Below are 14,997 nucleotides of genomic sequence, written 5' to 3'. Positions count from 1 at the left end.
ATTTTAACATTGAAGCTATAGTTCAGCTGAATGTAAACTATTAAAGTGGTCATCAGTTTTTCTCAGAATTTTGAAGGCATTTTGTTATTGGCTTAAAAAAAAAACTTTTAATTTTGAAATGATTTTAGATTGACAGAAGAGTTACAAAGATAGTACAGAGTTCCTGAATTCTCTTCACCTGGCTTCCTCTAATGTTAACATTTTACATAACCATGGCACACTTGTCAACACCGAGAAACTAATATTGACTGTTAATACTACTAGGAACTGAACTACAGACTTCAGTCCTATTTCACCAGCTTCTCCACTCATATCCTTTGTCTGTTCCAGGATGAGATCCAGGATACCAGATTGTAATCACTCCTCATGTTGCCTTAGACTCCTTAAGTCTGTGACAGTTGTGCAGTCTTTCCTTATTTTTAATAACTTTGACATTTTTGAAGAGGACTGGTCAGTACTTCGTAGAATGTCCCTCCGTAGGGTTTCTCTGATGTTTTCTCATGTTAAGACTTGGGTTTTGGATTTGGGAGAATAATACCACAGAGGTGAAAAAGGTCTTCTCATCGTATCATATCAGAGGATAAATGATATCAACATGACATGTTACTAGTGATGCTAACTTTGATCACTTGGTGTCTGCTAGATTTTTCCTCTGTGAAGTTACTAATTTTCTCTTTCCACTAAGCGAGTCACTAAGTCCAGCCCACACTCAAAAGGAGGGGAATTAAGCTTCACCTCCTTGAGGGAGGAATATAAAATAATTTGTGGACATATGTTTAAACCACCACAATAATTAATAAATATGTGGGGGGAGGTATTTTGAGGCTATGCAAATACCCTTTTTCTCCTTAAAGTTGTACTTACTAATGTTAATATTCATCAATGAATTTCACCACTGCTTTTTAACTTCCAGTGTTACTGTCCAGAAATCCAAAACCATCCTAACTTCTGACCCTCAGAATTGGTCTTTTCCTCCTAGGAATGTTGTAGAATCTCTTCCTTTTTCCCTGTGTTCTAAAATTCCGTAAGTGGGACCTCCCTGGTGACCCAGTGGCCAAGACTCCTCGTTCTCAATGCAGGGGGCCCGGGTTTGATCCCTAGTCAGGGAACTAGATCCCACATGCCGCAACTAAGAGCCCGTATGCCGCAACTAAGAACTGGCGCAGCCAAATAAATAAATAAATATTAAAAATAAATAAATAAAATTCCATAAGAATGTACTTTGGCACGAGACTGTTTATGTTGAATGGATTGAAGGACGGAATGAGACCAGCTATGTAACACGCCTAGCAAAGTATCTAGTGCACAGAATACTCTCAATGTTAGATTCTTTCTCCTTCAACTGGTCAGCGCGTAACTTTGTGGACTCCATGGAGTGAAGGTACTTGCTTTAGGGAACATGAGACTTGTGTTAACTTATCCTATGTTTTTAATTCTCCCCCCCGCCCCGTCTCTCAATGCAGGGCTTACCACTCAAACGATGGAAGGCAGACATTACCCACCTGAGCTGTCCAGAGCCTACAGCGTTTGCTTTCTCACCCCTCACCCCACGTCGGAGCTCTTTGCGAGAGATGTGGATACCAAGCTTCCAACAATCCAAGAAAGAAGCCCAAGCACTAAGGTGGCTGGTTGATAGGAATCAAAACTTTTCAACTCAAGAGTTTTGGGCCCTAGTATTCAAGGACTAATATCAAAAAGTGTCAGTTTTATTTTCTAGGTTGCCTTAATATCTGAATATAATAGCTGCTCTGTGGACGATCCACTAGGATGAGAATTAATGGCTGCCGTACTCAGAGTGAGCTCTATTGAATAATAGATATGAGTTACCCCTAGGGGTCACTTCTCTGTTTTTTATACTAGAAAAGAAATATTTCTTATGAACACTGGTCACCTTCAGTGTACATGTCTGAACCCGCATCCCTGCCGCCTTGTGTGGAAATTCACCTACTGTAGAATGAGTGTTTTCCTTGCTGCAAGGAAAGAGTCCTTGCAAGGAAGGCAGAGGGTGTAGCTGTGGATTCTTACACTCACCTCACTGGCTGTATTTATTGGTATTTGGCAAGCCCAGTGTCCCGACGCTGAGCAGGAACATGAAATGCGTTAGAACTTGGCAATGAGAGATGCCATCTGTTGGTTTCCAGGAATGTGAGTGAGTAGTGAAGGCTGCGTGGGGTTGATCCGCTGTGTCCCCATATCTAAAGAACATAGCACGTCTCTGCCTCTTCCATACTTTCAGCCACCTCTCCCGCCTTTCTTATTACCACCTTGCCCTGCGTCCTCCCCCGTTCCTCCCTGGAGCGAACGTCTTGGGAAGATGTGCCTCTTCCTTGTGTGTTTTGAGTGGTGAGTTGTTCCCTATGTTCCCTTATTCCACTGAGCAGAATAGGACAGAGAGTCCTGTGGTTCAGGCTGGACAGCCTGTGCGTTTTGATCGCTGTGAGCATGAAGGTGAGTGCCCTGGGGAACTCCAGTGGTGTGGAAGCGGATTTGTCTTGTCTTAGGGTGATGCGCAGCCTGCAGTGGTGGGCAGCCCTGCCAGTTTGGGAGCATTCCCTGTCATTTCTGATCCTGTCACAGAGGAGTTTCAGCTGTCTTATCTGGAGCTTCTACTGGAGCTTCTCGAAAGACAAGGAGAAAACACTGGCTCTCGTTCTCTTTCCTTGTGAGCGTGGGGAGGCTTCTAGATCACACTAAAGCCTGTTGCCACCCGACGTGTGATGGCTTTGATATTCTTTATTGTGGAAAGACGTAAGCTCCAGAGGACAGGAGGAGTCCTGGGTACTCATGTCCCTGATGTGGCATCAGGGGAAACCTGAGGAAAGCACCCTCTCGGCACCAGCTGCCTTTGTATCACAGGCCAGTGCCTTTCTGTTCCTGCCAAGGGCGATCTCTTCCTTATGTAGCTGTCTTTCTGGCTGTGCCAGAGAAATAAAGACTGAAACCAGTACATTCTTTTAGCAGCAAGAGGGGTCACATTGTTTCTTCCCTCTGACTGGGTTCTTCTCCATCCCAGCTCTGCCATTAACTAACTATGATTTTGAACAAATCGCTTAACCTCCCTGGGCCTTAGTTTTTGTACCTAAAAAGAAGTGATTGGGCTGGTCTTGGAAGTTCTTTTCTGTGTAACATTCTTTAATTATCGAAATTTAAGAAGCTTCATTTTGTAGGTGTTTTTACTAGGACAGTAACAAACTAGGTTAGAGCCACTGTGTGTTTTTCAAGGGAAGCACACTCTTCTTTAAAGGAGGAAGCATACTTATTGGGTAGTGTTGGGGATGGAAAGGAATTTATTTATCTCTCTGCTGTTTTATCTGATAATATCAAAAGGGAAAGGATTGGAAAGGCCAGATTTTAAATTGTATATTAAATGGGTTTATTTGTTTGTTTCTTTTCTTCTCTTTCTTTTTTTCCCCACTCTTAAAAAAAGCCCAGGATATGATTTGTGCCTCTGATGAGACATTATCAAGTAGATTCAGTTCTCCTTCACAAATGCCTTAAGCAGATACCCCCCAGTGCTTATGTGCTGCATGTAGGTCTTTTAAAAAAAATTTTATTTAATTAATTTAATTTTGGCTGCGTTGGGTCTTCATTGCTGCGTGTGGGCTTCCTCTAGTTGGGCGAGCAGGGGCTACTCTTCATTGTGGTGCGTGGGCTTCTCATTGCGGTGACTTCTCTTGTTGTGGAGTGCGGGCTTCAGTAGTTGTGGCACGAAGGCTCAGTAGTTGTGGCACATGGGCTCAGTTGCTCTGCGGCATGTGGAATCTTCCTGGACCAGAGCTCGAACCTGTGTCCCCTGCATTGGCAGGCGGATTCTTAACCACTGCGCCACTAGGGAAGTCCCTGCATGTAGGTCTTAAACCCCAACATTTCATATGTTTTTTTGGTTCTGCTTGGTTCTTCATCACGAGTCCATCGATCAAATTCACCCTAAACTTGTATGCAGTATGTAGCCCTGAGCAAATTTAGTGAAATAAAATCATTGCTCATTTAATGTGGTATAAAAATTTTGTGGAGGAAGAGGATAAAGGAGAGGGAATTTCATGGGATTAAAAATGAGGTGTAGGGCCTTCCCTGGTGGCACAGTGATTAAGAATCCGCTTGCCAGTGCAGGGGACACGGGTTCGAGCCCTGGTCCGGGAAGATCCCACATGCCGCAGAGCAACTAAGCCCTTGGGCCACAACTACTGAGCCTGTGCTCTAGAGCCCATGAACCACAACTACTGTGCCTGCATGCCACAACTACTGAAGCCCGCGTGCCTAGAGCCCATGCTCCGCAATAAGAGAAGCCACCGCAATGAGAAGCCCGCTCACTGCAATGAAGAGTAGCCCCTGTTCGCCGCAACTAGAGAAAGCCCGTGCACAGCAACAAAGACCCAAGGCAGCCAAAAATAAATAAAATAAAATAAAGAAATTGTAAAAAATTAAAAAATAAAAATGAGATGTATTTCAAGAAAATAAACCAAGGATTCTTTGGAACTCTTTGAGTACCCATAGATTTGATACTTTATTATTATTTTTTGCTTAACATATGTGTCTTTTGCAATAGGGTTTTCATTAATAAGATAATGCCCTCTTGTCTGTGATAATTGCTATCATGGAATGATTCTTATCTGCAAAACGGGAGCTCTGCTTTTGGAGTTCCATGGAAGGCCCCCCGTGTATTTTATCTGTGTTGACCCCATCATAAGACACCTTTCTCTTTACCTCAGTGACTCCATTTCTGAAATATGATTCAGCAATTGTCCTACCTCACAGGCTGTTGTGTGGAATGGCTCATGGCTGTGAAGGACTTCCTGCAATGCAGCTTTCTGTTTAGTGTTTCAGTACGCTTTACTTGGATTATTCTCAAAGACTGATTTTCAAAGCAGTATGATGAGGTGGGCAGAAACCTTTTCAGAAATATTGAAAAAAATGATTACTAATGTTAGTTAATAGTCTTTACTTCTTCACCTGAAAATGGAGGCAACTTTGACCTTTGATCACGTAGCAAATATAATATTTCAGAACCTGAATGCTGACTGGCTTCTGTGTTGCTCTTAAGGACTGGATTCTAGCAACTCAAATATCAGTTGAGGTCATTATCATTATTAGTAACAGATTGAATGCATACAGTGTTCTATGCACTTCTCAGAAATAAAGACATAGGCAAAAATGAGCATCATTCTTTCAGGGTCAAACATTGTGTATTACACATAGGAGAATGGCTCAGTATCAATAGAACACCTTAAGGATCTAAGCACAGTACAGACCTGAACTTGAAATTTGAAATACCCATTGTAATATTGTGCATTAAAAATTATTAGTAGCACATAATTCCTGCTAAAGACAACAATTCCTTAGGGGAATCCAGTGTAAAGTTAATTTTCAATGAATAATGTTGATTATCTAAAGCCAGGAGGGTATAACTCTGCATAAATGACATATGTCTTTCTTAGAATCTTCGAAGTAAACAGTATAGAAGCCCACAGGCCACGAATAAAGGTAGTCAGTTTATGTTTCAAGTACCTTTGCAATCTTGAATATTTTACAAAGAATTTCTTCGCCCTTCTTTCGGAAATTTCTTTCCTTTGTTTCCATTTTTGTTGCTGTTGTCGTTAGGTAATATCTTAGATAATAATATCTTTACCTCATAATTCTAATGTCAACATATATCTTTATTTCCTTCTGATTACAGAAATGAAAATGCTTTAGGAACTCAGAGGGAATATAGAATTATGAGCTATGACTGGAATGAGAAAGACCTGATTTTAGTCCCTACTCTTTGATGTACCATCTTTATTACCTTGGTCAAGTTATTCGACCTTTTAAAGCTCTATCTTGTTCATGTGTCATGTTTGCTCCCTATGAGGTTGTTGTGATGATTAAGTAAGCTTGTGTTCATACTTCTCTCAGTAAATGTGAGCTGTAGTTCCAGCTATCTGTGGCCATCACCCTTTTGTTTGTGAAGACCCGGGTTGAGATTTGTTCAGGAAAAGGGAATGACTAATGATTGAACCAGGGATGGTACCCTTTTGTTCTTCGTTTAGTTGTTTCAGACATATTTATTGTTATGAGATGGGCATTGTGGTAGGCACTGAGCAGATACAAGCAGGACAATGGAGAAAGGTGTGAGGGGCATTGTGATACGCGGATGGTATTAAAACCAGGGTCAGAGGAATGCTTGAAGTGTACTCTGTCTCTCCCTTCCATGGGATTTCTGATGGAGTTTTACACAAAGTTCCCAAGAACATAATGAAACTCAACAACCTCTTTATAGTTGCTGTGCAAACCCAAATAAACCCAGTGCAATGAACTCCGGTAAAAGCTGGATTTGAACATATAATTTAGATTTCAAGCCTAAGGAGCATCTTTTATGGCCTTTCTGTTTCTCAGTTCTCAGTCTTAGGACCAGCCTGTTCAATGTGCCAAGAGAAAGGAGAGAAAGTCTGTAAGTCCTCACCCTGCTTACTCATTAACCAAGGATCAAAACAGGAATAAAAGAGGGGGAAACCTCTCAGGAGACAAGCCCTCTTTGCTCTCCACTTGCTATGGATGCAAGAATATGGGGTGCGTTGCATGAGAGCCCCCTTTTAAGTCATAGTAACCTCTCTGACTAGTAAACGTGACCTCATCAATATCCTGGGCCCAACCGATTAAATTAGTGACCCCGTTGGTGCTGATGGAAGGGGAATTATTAAGGACTTGGGCAGGATGCAAGGTGTGAGAAGGAGCAGGAGTGACCCTCCATGATTTTTGTCCTCTCAACGCATTGGGCTTAACAGCCAAGCCTGGGGTCAGTCAGAGGTGGACTGTATCTCCAGGAAGGTATGACCTATCGTGATCAGCAGAGACCTCCTTTCACCTTCCTGGGCTTCTTCCCTGATAACTACCCTTGCTCCGTGGTATCCCCCTGGAGCCAGTGACATGAGCCGTTCAGCTCTTTGTCTCTTGAAGCTTCTGCAATGAATCAGGACTGAACGCTGATCAATGTCTCCAAGAGGATTGTGAACATTAAGTCAAAAATTTGTTCCCTATTTTATTTCCCATTGCAAACCATGACCTCATCATCCAGCTTCACTCACCAGAGGAGGTTATACAACCAGCCCCAACAGGCCATTAGGAATACTTGGAATTTTACTATCACAAACTCCTTAATTAAAAAAAAAAAACCTGATTGAGTAGGTAATTAAAGATTTTAGAGACTATCAATGTAGGTAGTGGGTGCCGTTAATGGTTTTAAGGCAAGGGCAGTATCCCAGGAGCCTTTGGAATGAGCCTCACATAGATTGCTTCTTATGTATACAGAGTAAACGTGACTACAGACTCATCTGATGAGTCACACTCACAGAAAAATAAAGCCAGTTTACTTAATGATGTCCTTGATGAAGTAATAAAAGTGACTCATTTTATAAAAGCTTGACCTTCGAGTACATGTCTTTTTAATATTCTATGTGACAAAATGGGGCGTATATATAAAGCATGTCTGCTGCACACCAAAGCACAATGGGAATCTCAAAGAAAAGCACTGTGTGATTGTTTGAGTTGTGAGCTAAACTTATCCCTGGAAAACCATTTTTGCTCAAAAGAGTGTCTGGCAAACTGTGGGTTGTTCAGTGATGGGTTTTTGTCAGTCATCTTCATGGAAATGTAGTGAGCCTGTCACTTTAAGAGAACCAATAGACTCTGTTGCCAATGATAAAATTTCAGCTTTCAAATTAAAATTAAAATCTTGGAAAACTAATTTCCACCACTTTGAACTTGACAACTTCCTGATTCTTGAGACTCTCCTGATGAGACTAACAAATGTTACTTTTGACATTGAATGGAAACAGAGGTGATGACGTGTAAAGGAATTTTTATTTTTATTTTTTTTAGGTAAGAAGTGGATTTATTTAGAGAGAAACACACTCCGCAGATAGAGTGTGGGCCATCGCAGAAGGTGAGAAAGGCCAGGAGTTTTTAGTTTATTAGTTTGTTTTTATAATTTGAAGGAAGGAAGAAATAGTGTTATATACTAGAGAGAGAGCATTTATTTTAAATTAGTTTTTTTGGTTGAAGTGTTCCATAAGGGAAAATGGAGTTTCTAGTGGATATTTTTAAAATTATTGATCACTTGAAAATTGGGGTAAGGTAAAAGGTAATCAGAACTTTCCATGAAGGAAAAGAAGCCTTTGGTTTTTTTCACTAGGGAAACAAGAAAAAAATGTATTAAAGAATAAGAAAGTTATTTTTAAAATATTATCGAGGAAATTATCATTATTTGGGTCACTCAGAATGTCAGGCTGCCTGGAATTTACTCAATAATTTTTTATTGAGCACTTAATATGTGCCAGGAATTATTCTGGGCCAAGAGGCTACAATAGTGAGTGAAACTGACAAATCCCCTGCCACCATAGAGCTTACGTGTTAATTCTAGTAGGGGAATGAAAATGGAAACGCCTTAGCAAAATACAAACCACTTCCAGGAAGGTTTTGTTTCTTTATTCTGTAAGAGCCGCTTGAGATGGAATTTACTTCCTGAATTTCTGCTACTCTATTTGAAGCATGAGATGTGATATAAGTGGATTATATTGATAGAGTGTACTAAATGTGCTATATTGACAAGATGGTTAAACGTACTGAAAGTTCAGGTTCGGAGTGAGTTGGCAAGTCTGAAAGCAAATCCTTTCTCTGTTCTTTTCATTTTTTACTCCATTGTTTTATTCCTGTTCCCCAGAAGAGGAGACATTTCTCCTGTCAACGTCATGTGATTTCCGGCAAGGATAAGAACTGACTTGGGAATGGCAATAACAATGGTGAGCTCACTGGGCAAGCCGTCCCGCTGTGTGGCTAAACTCCATCTGTTCACCTTCAGTACAGGGGCTGGGGCGAGTCAATATTCACTTAGTTGCAGCACCTGAAAAAGTTTTATCTTACAAGCCGCATTCAGTCATCGTGTATATAGCTCACACACCATTAATAAGAAGACTCATTTCACCAGTGAAATAATATTATCTGCTAGTCTGAGAGAATGCAGGTCATTTAGATGAACATCTTTAGGTAGTCAAGTATAATCACAGATGTCTTCTACTTCCTGTTTTCATGGTCTAAAATCCCAACTTCAGTGTATGTCTTTAGCCTGGAGGTGATGAAGCAGAAATAAGAAAATGAAACACATCTGCCGTGACGCCCCTCTCCGTAATTTGTTTATTTTTGCAGTAACTCTAGGGATGCCATTGAAAATACATGTTGATAGTCTTTTTTTTTAATTGAAGTACAGTTGGTTTGCAAAGTTGTGTTAATTTCTGCTGTACAGCAAAGTGATTAAGTTATACATATATATATTCTTTTTCATATTCTTTTCCATTATGGTTTATCACAGGATATTGAATATAGTTCCCTGTGCTATACGGTAGGACCTTTTTGTTTATCCATTCTATATATAATAGTTTGCATCTGCTTATCCCAAACTCCCAATCCATCTCTTCCCCACTCCCTCCTCCTTGGCAACCACAAGTCTGTTCTCTACGTCTGTGAGTCTGTTTCTGTTTTGTAGATAGGTTCATTTGTGTCGTATTTGAGATTCCACATATAAGTGGTATCATATGGTATTTGTCTTTCTCTGTCTGATTTACTTCACTTAATATGATAATCTCTAGGTCCATCCGTGTTGCTGCAAATGGCATTATTTCATTCTTTTTTATGACTGAGTAGTATTCCATTGTATATATGTACCACGTTTTCTTTATCCATTCATCTGTCGATTGACATTTAGGTTGCTTCCATGTCTTGGCTATCATGAGTAGTGCTGCTGTGAACATTGGGGTGCACATATCTTTTCGAATTATGGTTTTCTCCAGATATATGCCCAGGAGTGGGAGTGCTGGATCATATGGTAGCTCTGTTTTTAGTTTTTTGAGGAACCTCCATACTGTTTTCCGTAGTGGCTGCACCAACAGTGTAGGAGGGTTCCCTTGAGAAAAAATCCTTTTTGAGATAGGGAATGTGGAAGCTCATATTAAAAGAAATGTGATTTTACTTCACCTAAGATGGTGAAGCAGGACACAGTAATTATATACATAGCTTATGCAATACCATATCACTAATAAATGACAGATCCAAATTTCAAACCCAAGATTGTTTTGTTTGTTCACATTCTTTCCGCCGTACTCTGTTTTCTCCCATGGGGAGAGAAAGACGTGGCTGCAATTCTTTATAGTACCTCTGAGAAAAAAAATGTCCCTATCCCCACTGATATGGAAAAATCTAGTTCTACCCTTATAGCCTTTAAAATAGGTATGAAATTCTTTACTAGTGGAGGGGAGTTTGTGTCATGCTTATAAGTCAATCTGTTTCTTCTTCAGGATCTTTCTCGTGATATTGGAATTATAAGTAATTTGGTTTGTATATATTGGGAAGTGAAACACTTGGGAAAGCCCATACATTGGCCTTAAACATACTCCCATCTTTGGGAAGGTCTCAGTTTGCTGGTATTGCACCTGTTTGTTTGCGGAGGCTCATGCGATTCTGTAGACACAAGTCCTTCTTCTTCCCCATTGTGAGAGCTGGCAGAGTAAAGCTCACAAAGGACTTGTGAAGTAATGATGATGTATTTGTGTGAACAACAAGAACTCAGAAAAAAATAATGTTTGGATCTTGGAAGTGACACTCTAGTAAACCATGATCATGGTTATGGAAAACCAGCTTTAAGGGTCAAAGAAAAGAGTGTATGATGCCATTTCCTATGGCCTACTTATTATGCCCATTTCCACCCTCCCCACACAAGTCCCAGATCTAAGAAACAAAGATACCATTCATCAAGGCTGTGTTCTTTCTAATTTGATGCTTATCCAAAGTTTCCTTCAGTTTTGCAATTATAGGGGATAATGTGGTTCCCCCAAATTCATATTCTGCCCCCCTCTTTTGGAAAAGCAATAACTCCAAATAAACTTCATAATAAGAGGCTTTCGCATTTTCAAAAACTGAGGGGGAGTGCCAATGACCAGGAACAGAGGGTATGGGCAATGAAGGAGAGGTGTGGTACATGCACTTTCAGAGGAGATGGGAAAAGAGCATCAAGCTGGTGAGGTCAAATTGTACACTGAAGCTGAGACACATGGTCCTAGTTCCAGAGAAAAGTCTTTCTACTGGTTTCTTTACAGAGGCCAACATCTCCGTTTTGATTTCAGGAAATCCCCAAACAGGAAATGAGATGTTGCAGGCTTTGGGCTTTGGGGACAGACTCACGAGAGAGATACATTTCAACAGCCTAAAAATTGCTCTTCTTGGCTTCTGAGGACATGCAGCCGAGCCAAGGTGAACCCCCCTTCCTCCTTCTGTCTGCAGCTGGCTCGGGTGCCCGGCGTGTCACCACCCATCACCCCAGAACCAGTGTTTCCTAAACACAGCCACATTCCTCCCCTCGACACAGGACCTCTGCTCACGTTGCACCAGCCTGTAACAAACTAGAGGGTCATTCACGAAGGGCATGGAGAACAAGGAGAAAACAGCCCCTAATCTTGTGTGGACTGGGGAGAATCTGTTTTGGCAGGCACAGGACGGGGACTGCTGTAGAGCTCGGGGTTGAAACGGTCTGATCTCAGCGCTGGCAGCCTCTGCGCTGACCTTGGAAAAGACCTTGTATCAACCTGATCAGAACCTCCAGACAAAACACTTGAGTTCAGCCAAACATTTGAATGTTTCCGACGTTCGCCTGTTCTCCATCACGTAGAGACAGTCTTCATTGCGCTGGACTTCGATTTGGCCCTCAAAAAAGCTGTTGAGAAGGGGTCCCTCTCTACTCCCATTCCCTCCTTTTCCAACACCCCCATAAACAAATTATGGGGACATGATTGGGCAATACAGGTATATCAAGCTCTCGTCCGATCTGCATATTACCTGGAATACAGGGGAGGTGGATTTGGGTTAATTTGGAGAGGACTGGAAAGTGACACCAAGACAGGGACCTTGAATGTGTCACCAGGATTTACAGATCTTTCACAATGCTGTTCTTCGCATATGTGCTTGCTGCTTCCCAATGAAACAGAGAACTTGGTTTTGGGCAGTGCCCAGCTTCCCTCATGTCTTGTGTTTACATGTGTCACATATTTCTGCAGGGCACTGCCCACTGGGATAACAGATTAATCTGAGGTAGTCATTAATTGTTTGATGTCTGTTATATGGGAGGATAGGATGGTTCCAGGGTAAATATAATTTGAGAATAGCCAGGGGTGAGTGACAGCATTGCTGTTTTCTCATCTCCCATGGACTTCAGACCTTCCAAGTGAGCTTGGCAATTACCTAAAAAGAAAGGAGTGACGTGGTTTTACCCAATGGGGGCTTTCATTGTCCATTTGGGTCCCTTCGTTTACTGCATCTCAAAGAAACCATGATAACGATATTTGTCTCTGTTTCCTCTGCCCTCGATGCTTCTGGCTCCATCTGTTCAATACTCACCAAGGAAGTCAACATTTGGTCTCTTTTCTTATTATAAACAAAAGTACACTTATGTGAGTTCATTTTTGTAAGAAACATAAAAGAAAATAAAAATGGAAAGGTTGTGTTTGGCTTGATAAATTGTTCAATACCTTCTCTACACCTCCTCTTTCTTAATTTTCACTGACTCGTGACATGTTCGTTTATTTGATTTGTCAGAAAGTGCCTGTGCAATGTCCAGAGATGTGTCATCCCAGGAAAACGAAACAAAACCAAAACCGCTGCTTTGTAGGTAGATATCTGTGTGATGAAAAAAATGTCTCCTCTGTTTTCAGTCATGGTGGTGCACGTCTAGATCTAACCGTATTCCTTTCACTTCCAAAACCTCAGATAGTGGAAGGTGGGTTTGTCTTCTAAAGCTTTCTGCAAGCTCTTAGGGTCACGTGGCTCTTTGATGAGCCCTGCACAAGAAAGCAGTAGCTAAGAGGAGGAAATATATGGCTCGACTCCAGTGGGACACCAGTGGGACCTCTTTTTTTGTGGTGTAGGGTGTCCTTTTACATTTGAGTCCCACTGATGAAGTAGTCCAGGACAGAGCCATCCCAGGCTCAGGGGTCCTGGCTTGGAACTAGTGTTGCCTTTGCTATTAACTACCTTTGTGACCTTGAGCAAAGCATTTTACCTCAGTACGAATCCCAGTTCCTTCATACGTAAAATGAAGTAGAACTAGATGACGTATAAGCCCCCAAAGAGCTTTTTAATTTTTTTTAAAAACATTTATTTGGCTGCGCCAGGTCTTAGTTGTGGCACGCGGGATCTTCGTTGCTGCGTGTACGATCTTCAGTTGCGGCATGCGGGATCTAGTTCCCTGACCAGGGATCGAACTTGGGCTCCCTGCATTGGGAACGTGGAGTCTTAGCCACCAGGCCACCAGGGAAGTCCCCCTCAAAGAGCTGTAAGATGGTACTATTCTGTTTCACGGCTAAACACTAAACACTAGCTGGTGATTTTGCGAGTTTTCCTCTCCTACCCCTGCAATACAGTTCTCGCCTCCATCCTCTTCTTATCTCACTCTGTAACTTTTCTCATCTATCTTGTCCACTTCGCATTTTCAACTATCATTCGTATACTTAAGACAAAACCTCTTAAAAAATGAACTTTTACTGCATTATAATCACATAAACTACAGTGTACCCATTTCAAGTTCAATAAGTTTTTTTCAGACGTATACAGCTGTGTATAGTCCACCACAGTCAAGATGTAGAACATGTATTATCACCCCAGTAAGACCTCTTGTTCCCCTTTCTAGTCAATACTCCCCCATTCCTGGCCCTAGACAATCACTGATCTGTCTTCTGACACCAAACATTTTTTCTCCTCAAAGCCACGCTTCTAATCATGATCAAAGTGTATGTTCAACTACCCACTGGGACACTTGAGTTAGATTCAACGCAGGCCCCTTGACCTTAACGAGATGGAAATCGAGATCTTTCCCCATAGATGGATCTGTCAAGTCTCCAAAACTACACAACCGGGCATCCTCTCTGTTCCTTCCTTGCCTTCTCTCTCCATGTTAACCCATCCCATTTAGCAATCTACTCTTTTAACGTATTCACATCAGTCCCTTCTGCCACCGTTTTGTGTAGGACCTCACCAACCACAATCTAGTCCCACCAAGTTCAGGAGCGCCGTGGGTCTCTTCCAAGGTCACGCCCCACATCCTTCCACCTCGCAGCTCAGTGACCTTTGCATAGCCTTTCCCCAATTTATTTACATGGTGTCGACTTTGTAGTCTGCTCACTTTGGGACCTTTCTTTCAACAAAAACCTTCCTCTTGTAAATCAGACACTCCCTAGCTTAATATCCTTTAATAGCCACACATTCCTTCTGGGATAAAGACTCTTCTGAAACAGCCCTTCCCTGACTTTCTAAGCTCACCTCTTACATCTTCCCTGCTTATTAGCATGCCCCTGTGCTCTGCTGTACCAAATTAACTGTATGTTGCCTGAACACTCCATGCTTTCTTCAGACCTCTGCATCTTTGTATACACTTTCATTTCCTCTGCTCGGAATATCAGTTTGATGAATCCCTATTTATGCTTCAAGACTCAGCTCAAATGATTTCCTCAGTGAAGCCTTCCCTAGTACCCTCAAAGACTATTATTATTTTCTCTTCTTTTCCTTCATTACACGTTGTATATTTCTCCTTTGTAATCACCAAGATTATACTCCAGTGTAGAGAAGGAGGAAACAGGACAACCCATTTCCCAAATGGTCTTGACAGTTGACAGGGTAAGCTCATGTGTGCATACTTACATGTGTGCACAGCCCCATACCCACAGGGAACGAGGAAGAACACATTGAAGGGTTTTTGACTCTTGGGTCTACCTTCTAGCTCATTTAAGAGTTTCAATGAGGAGGTAGGCTTTGGGAGCCTCTCACCACAGTTCATTAACTTCTCCTTCTCTGGTCTGTCTCAGCTGGTCTGAGACTTAGCACGTTTACTTTTTGTTGCCCACTCAGGGTCTGCTTCTCTCTGCAGGTGAGTCTCCTCTCACTGCTAAGCCCTCTGCTGGATGCCACCCCAGGTGGAGGGAAAGAGGC

General features: G+C 41.8%; 1 protein-coding gene across 3 annotated transcripts in view; it reads left to right on the top strand.

Annotated features, from left to right (window-relative positions):
• FUT10 (fucosyltransferase 10) overlaps positions 1–14,997 on the top strand; it is a 103,793-nt gene that overhangs the window by 71,731 nt on the left and 17,065 nt on the right. The window contains exons 4-5 of one of the 3 annotated variants that reach the window (XM_068532177.1): positions 1,464–1,621; positions 8,696–9,228. In XM_068532177.1, coding sequence (XP_068388278.1) covers positions 1,464–1,621; positions 8,696–8,729 — 192 coding nt within the window. In that variant the 3' untranslated portion in view covers positions 8,730–9,228. Of the gene's footprint in view, positions 1–1,463; positions 4,477–8,695; positions 9,229–14,997 lie in introns of those variants that run through there. The other 2 variants (XM_068532178.1, XM_068532176.1) reach the window with 2 other exon arrangements.

This window comes from Eschrichtius robustus, chromosome 21, assembly GCF_028021215.1.
Source record: "Eschrichtius robustus isolate mEscRob2 chromosome 21, mEscRob2.pri, whole genome shotgun sequence".
Lineage (NCBI taxonomy): Eukaryota > Metazoa > Chordata > Mammalia > Artiodactyla > Eschrichtiidae > Eschrichtius > Eschrichtius robustus.
Note: the sequence above shows the minus strand (reverse complement) of the source record. Positions and strands in the feature narration are given on the sequence as shown.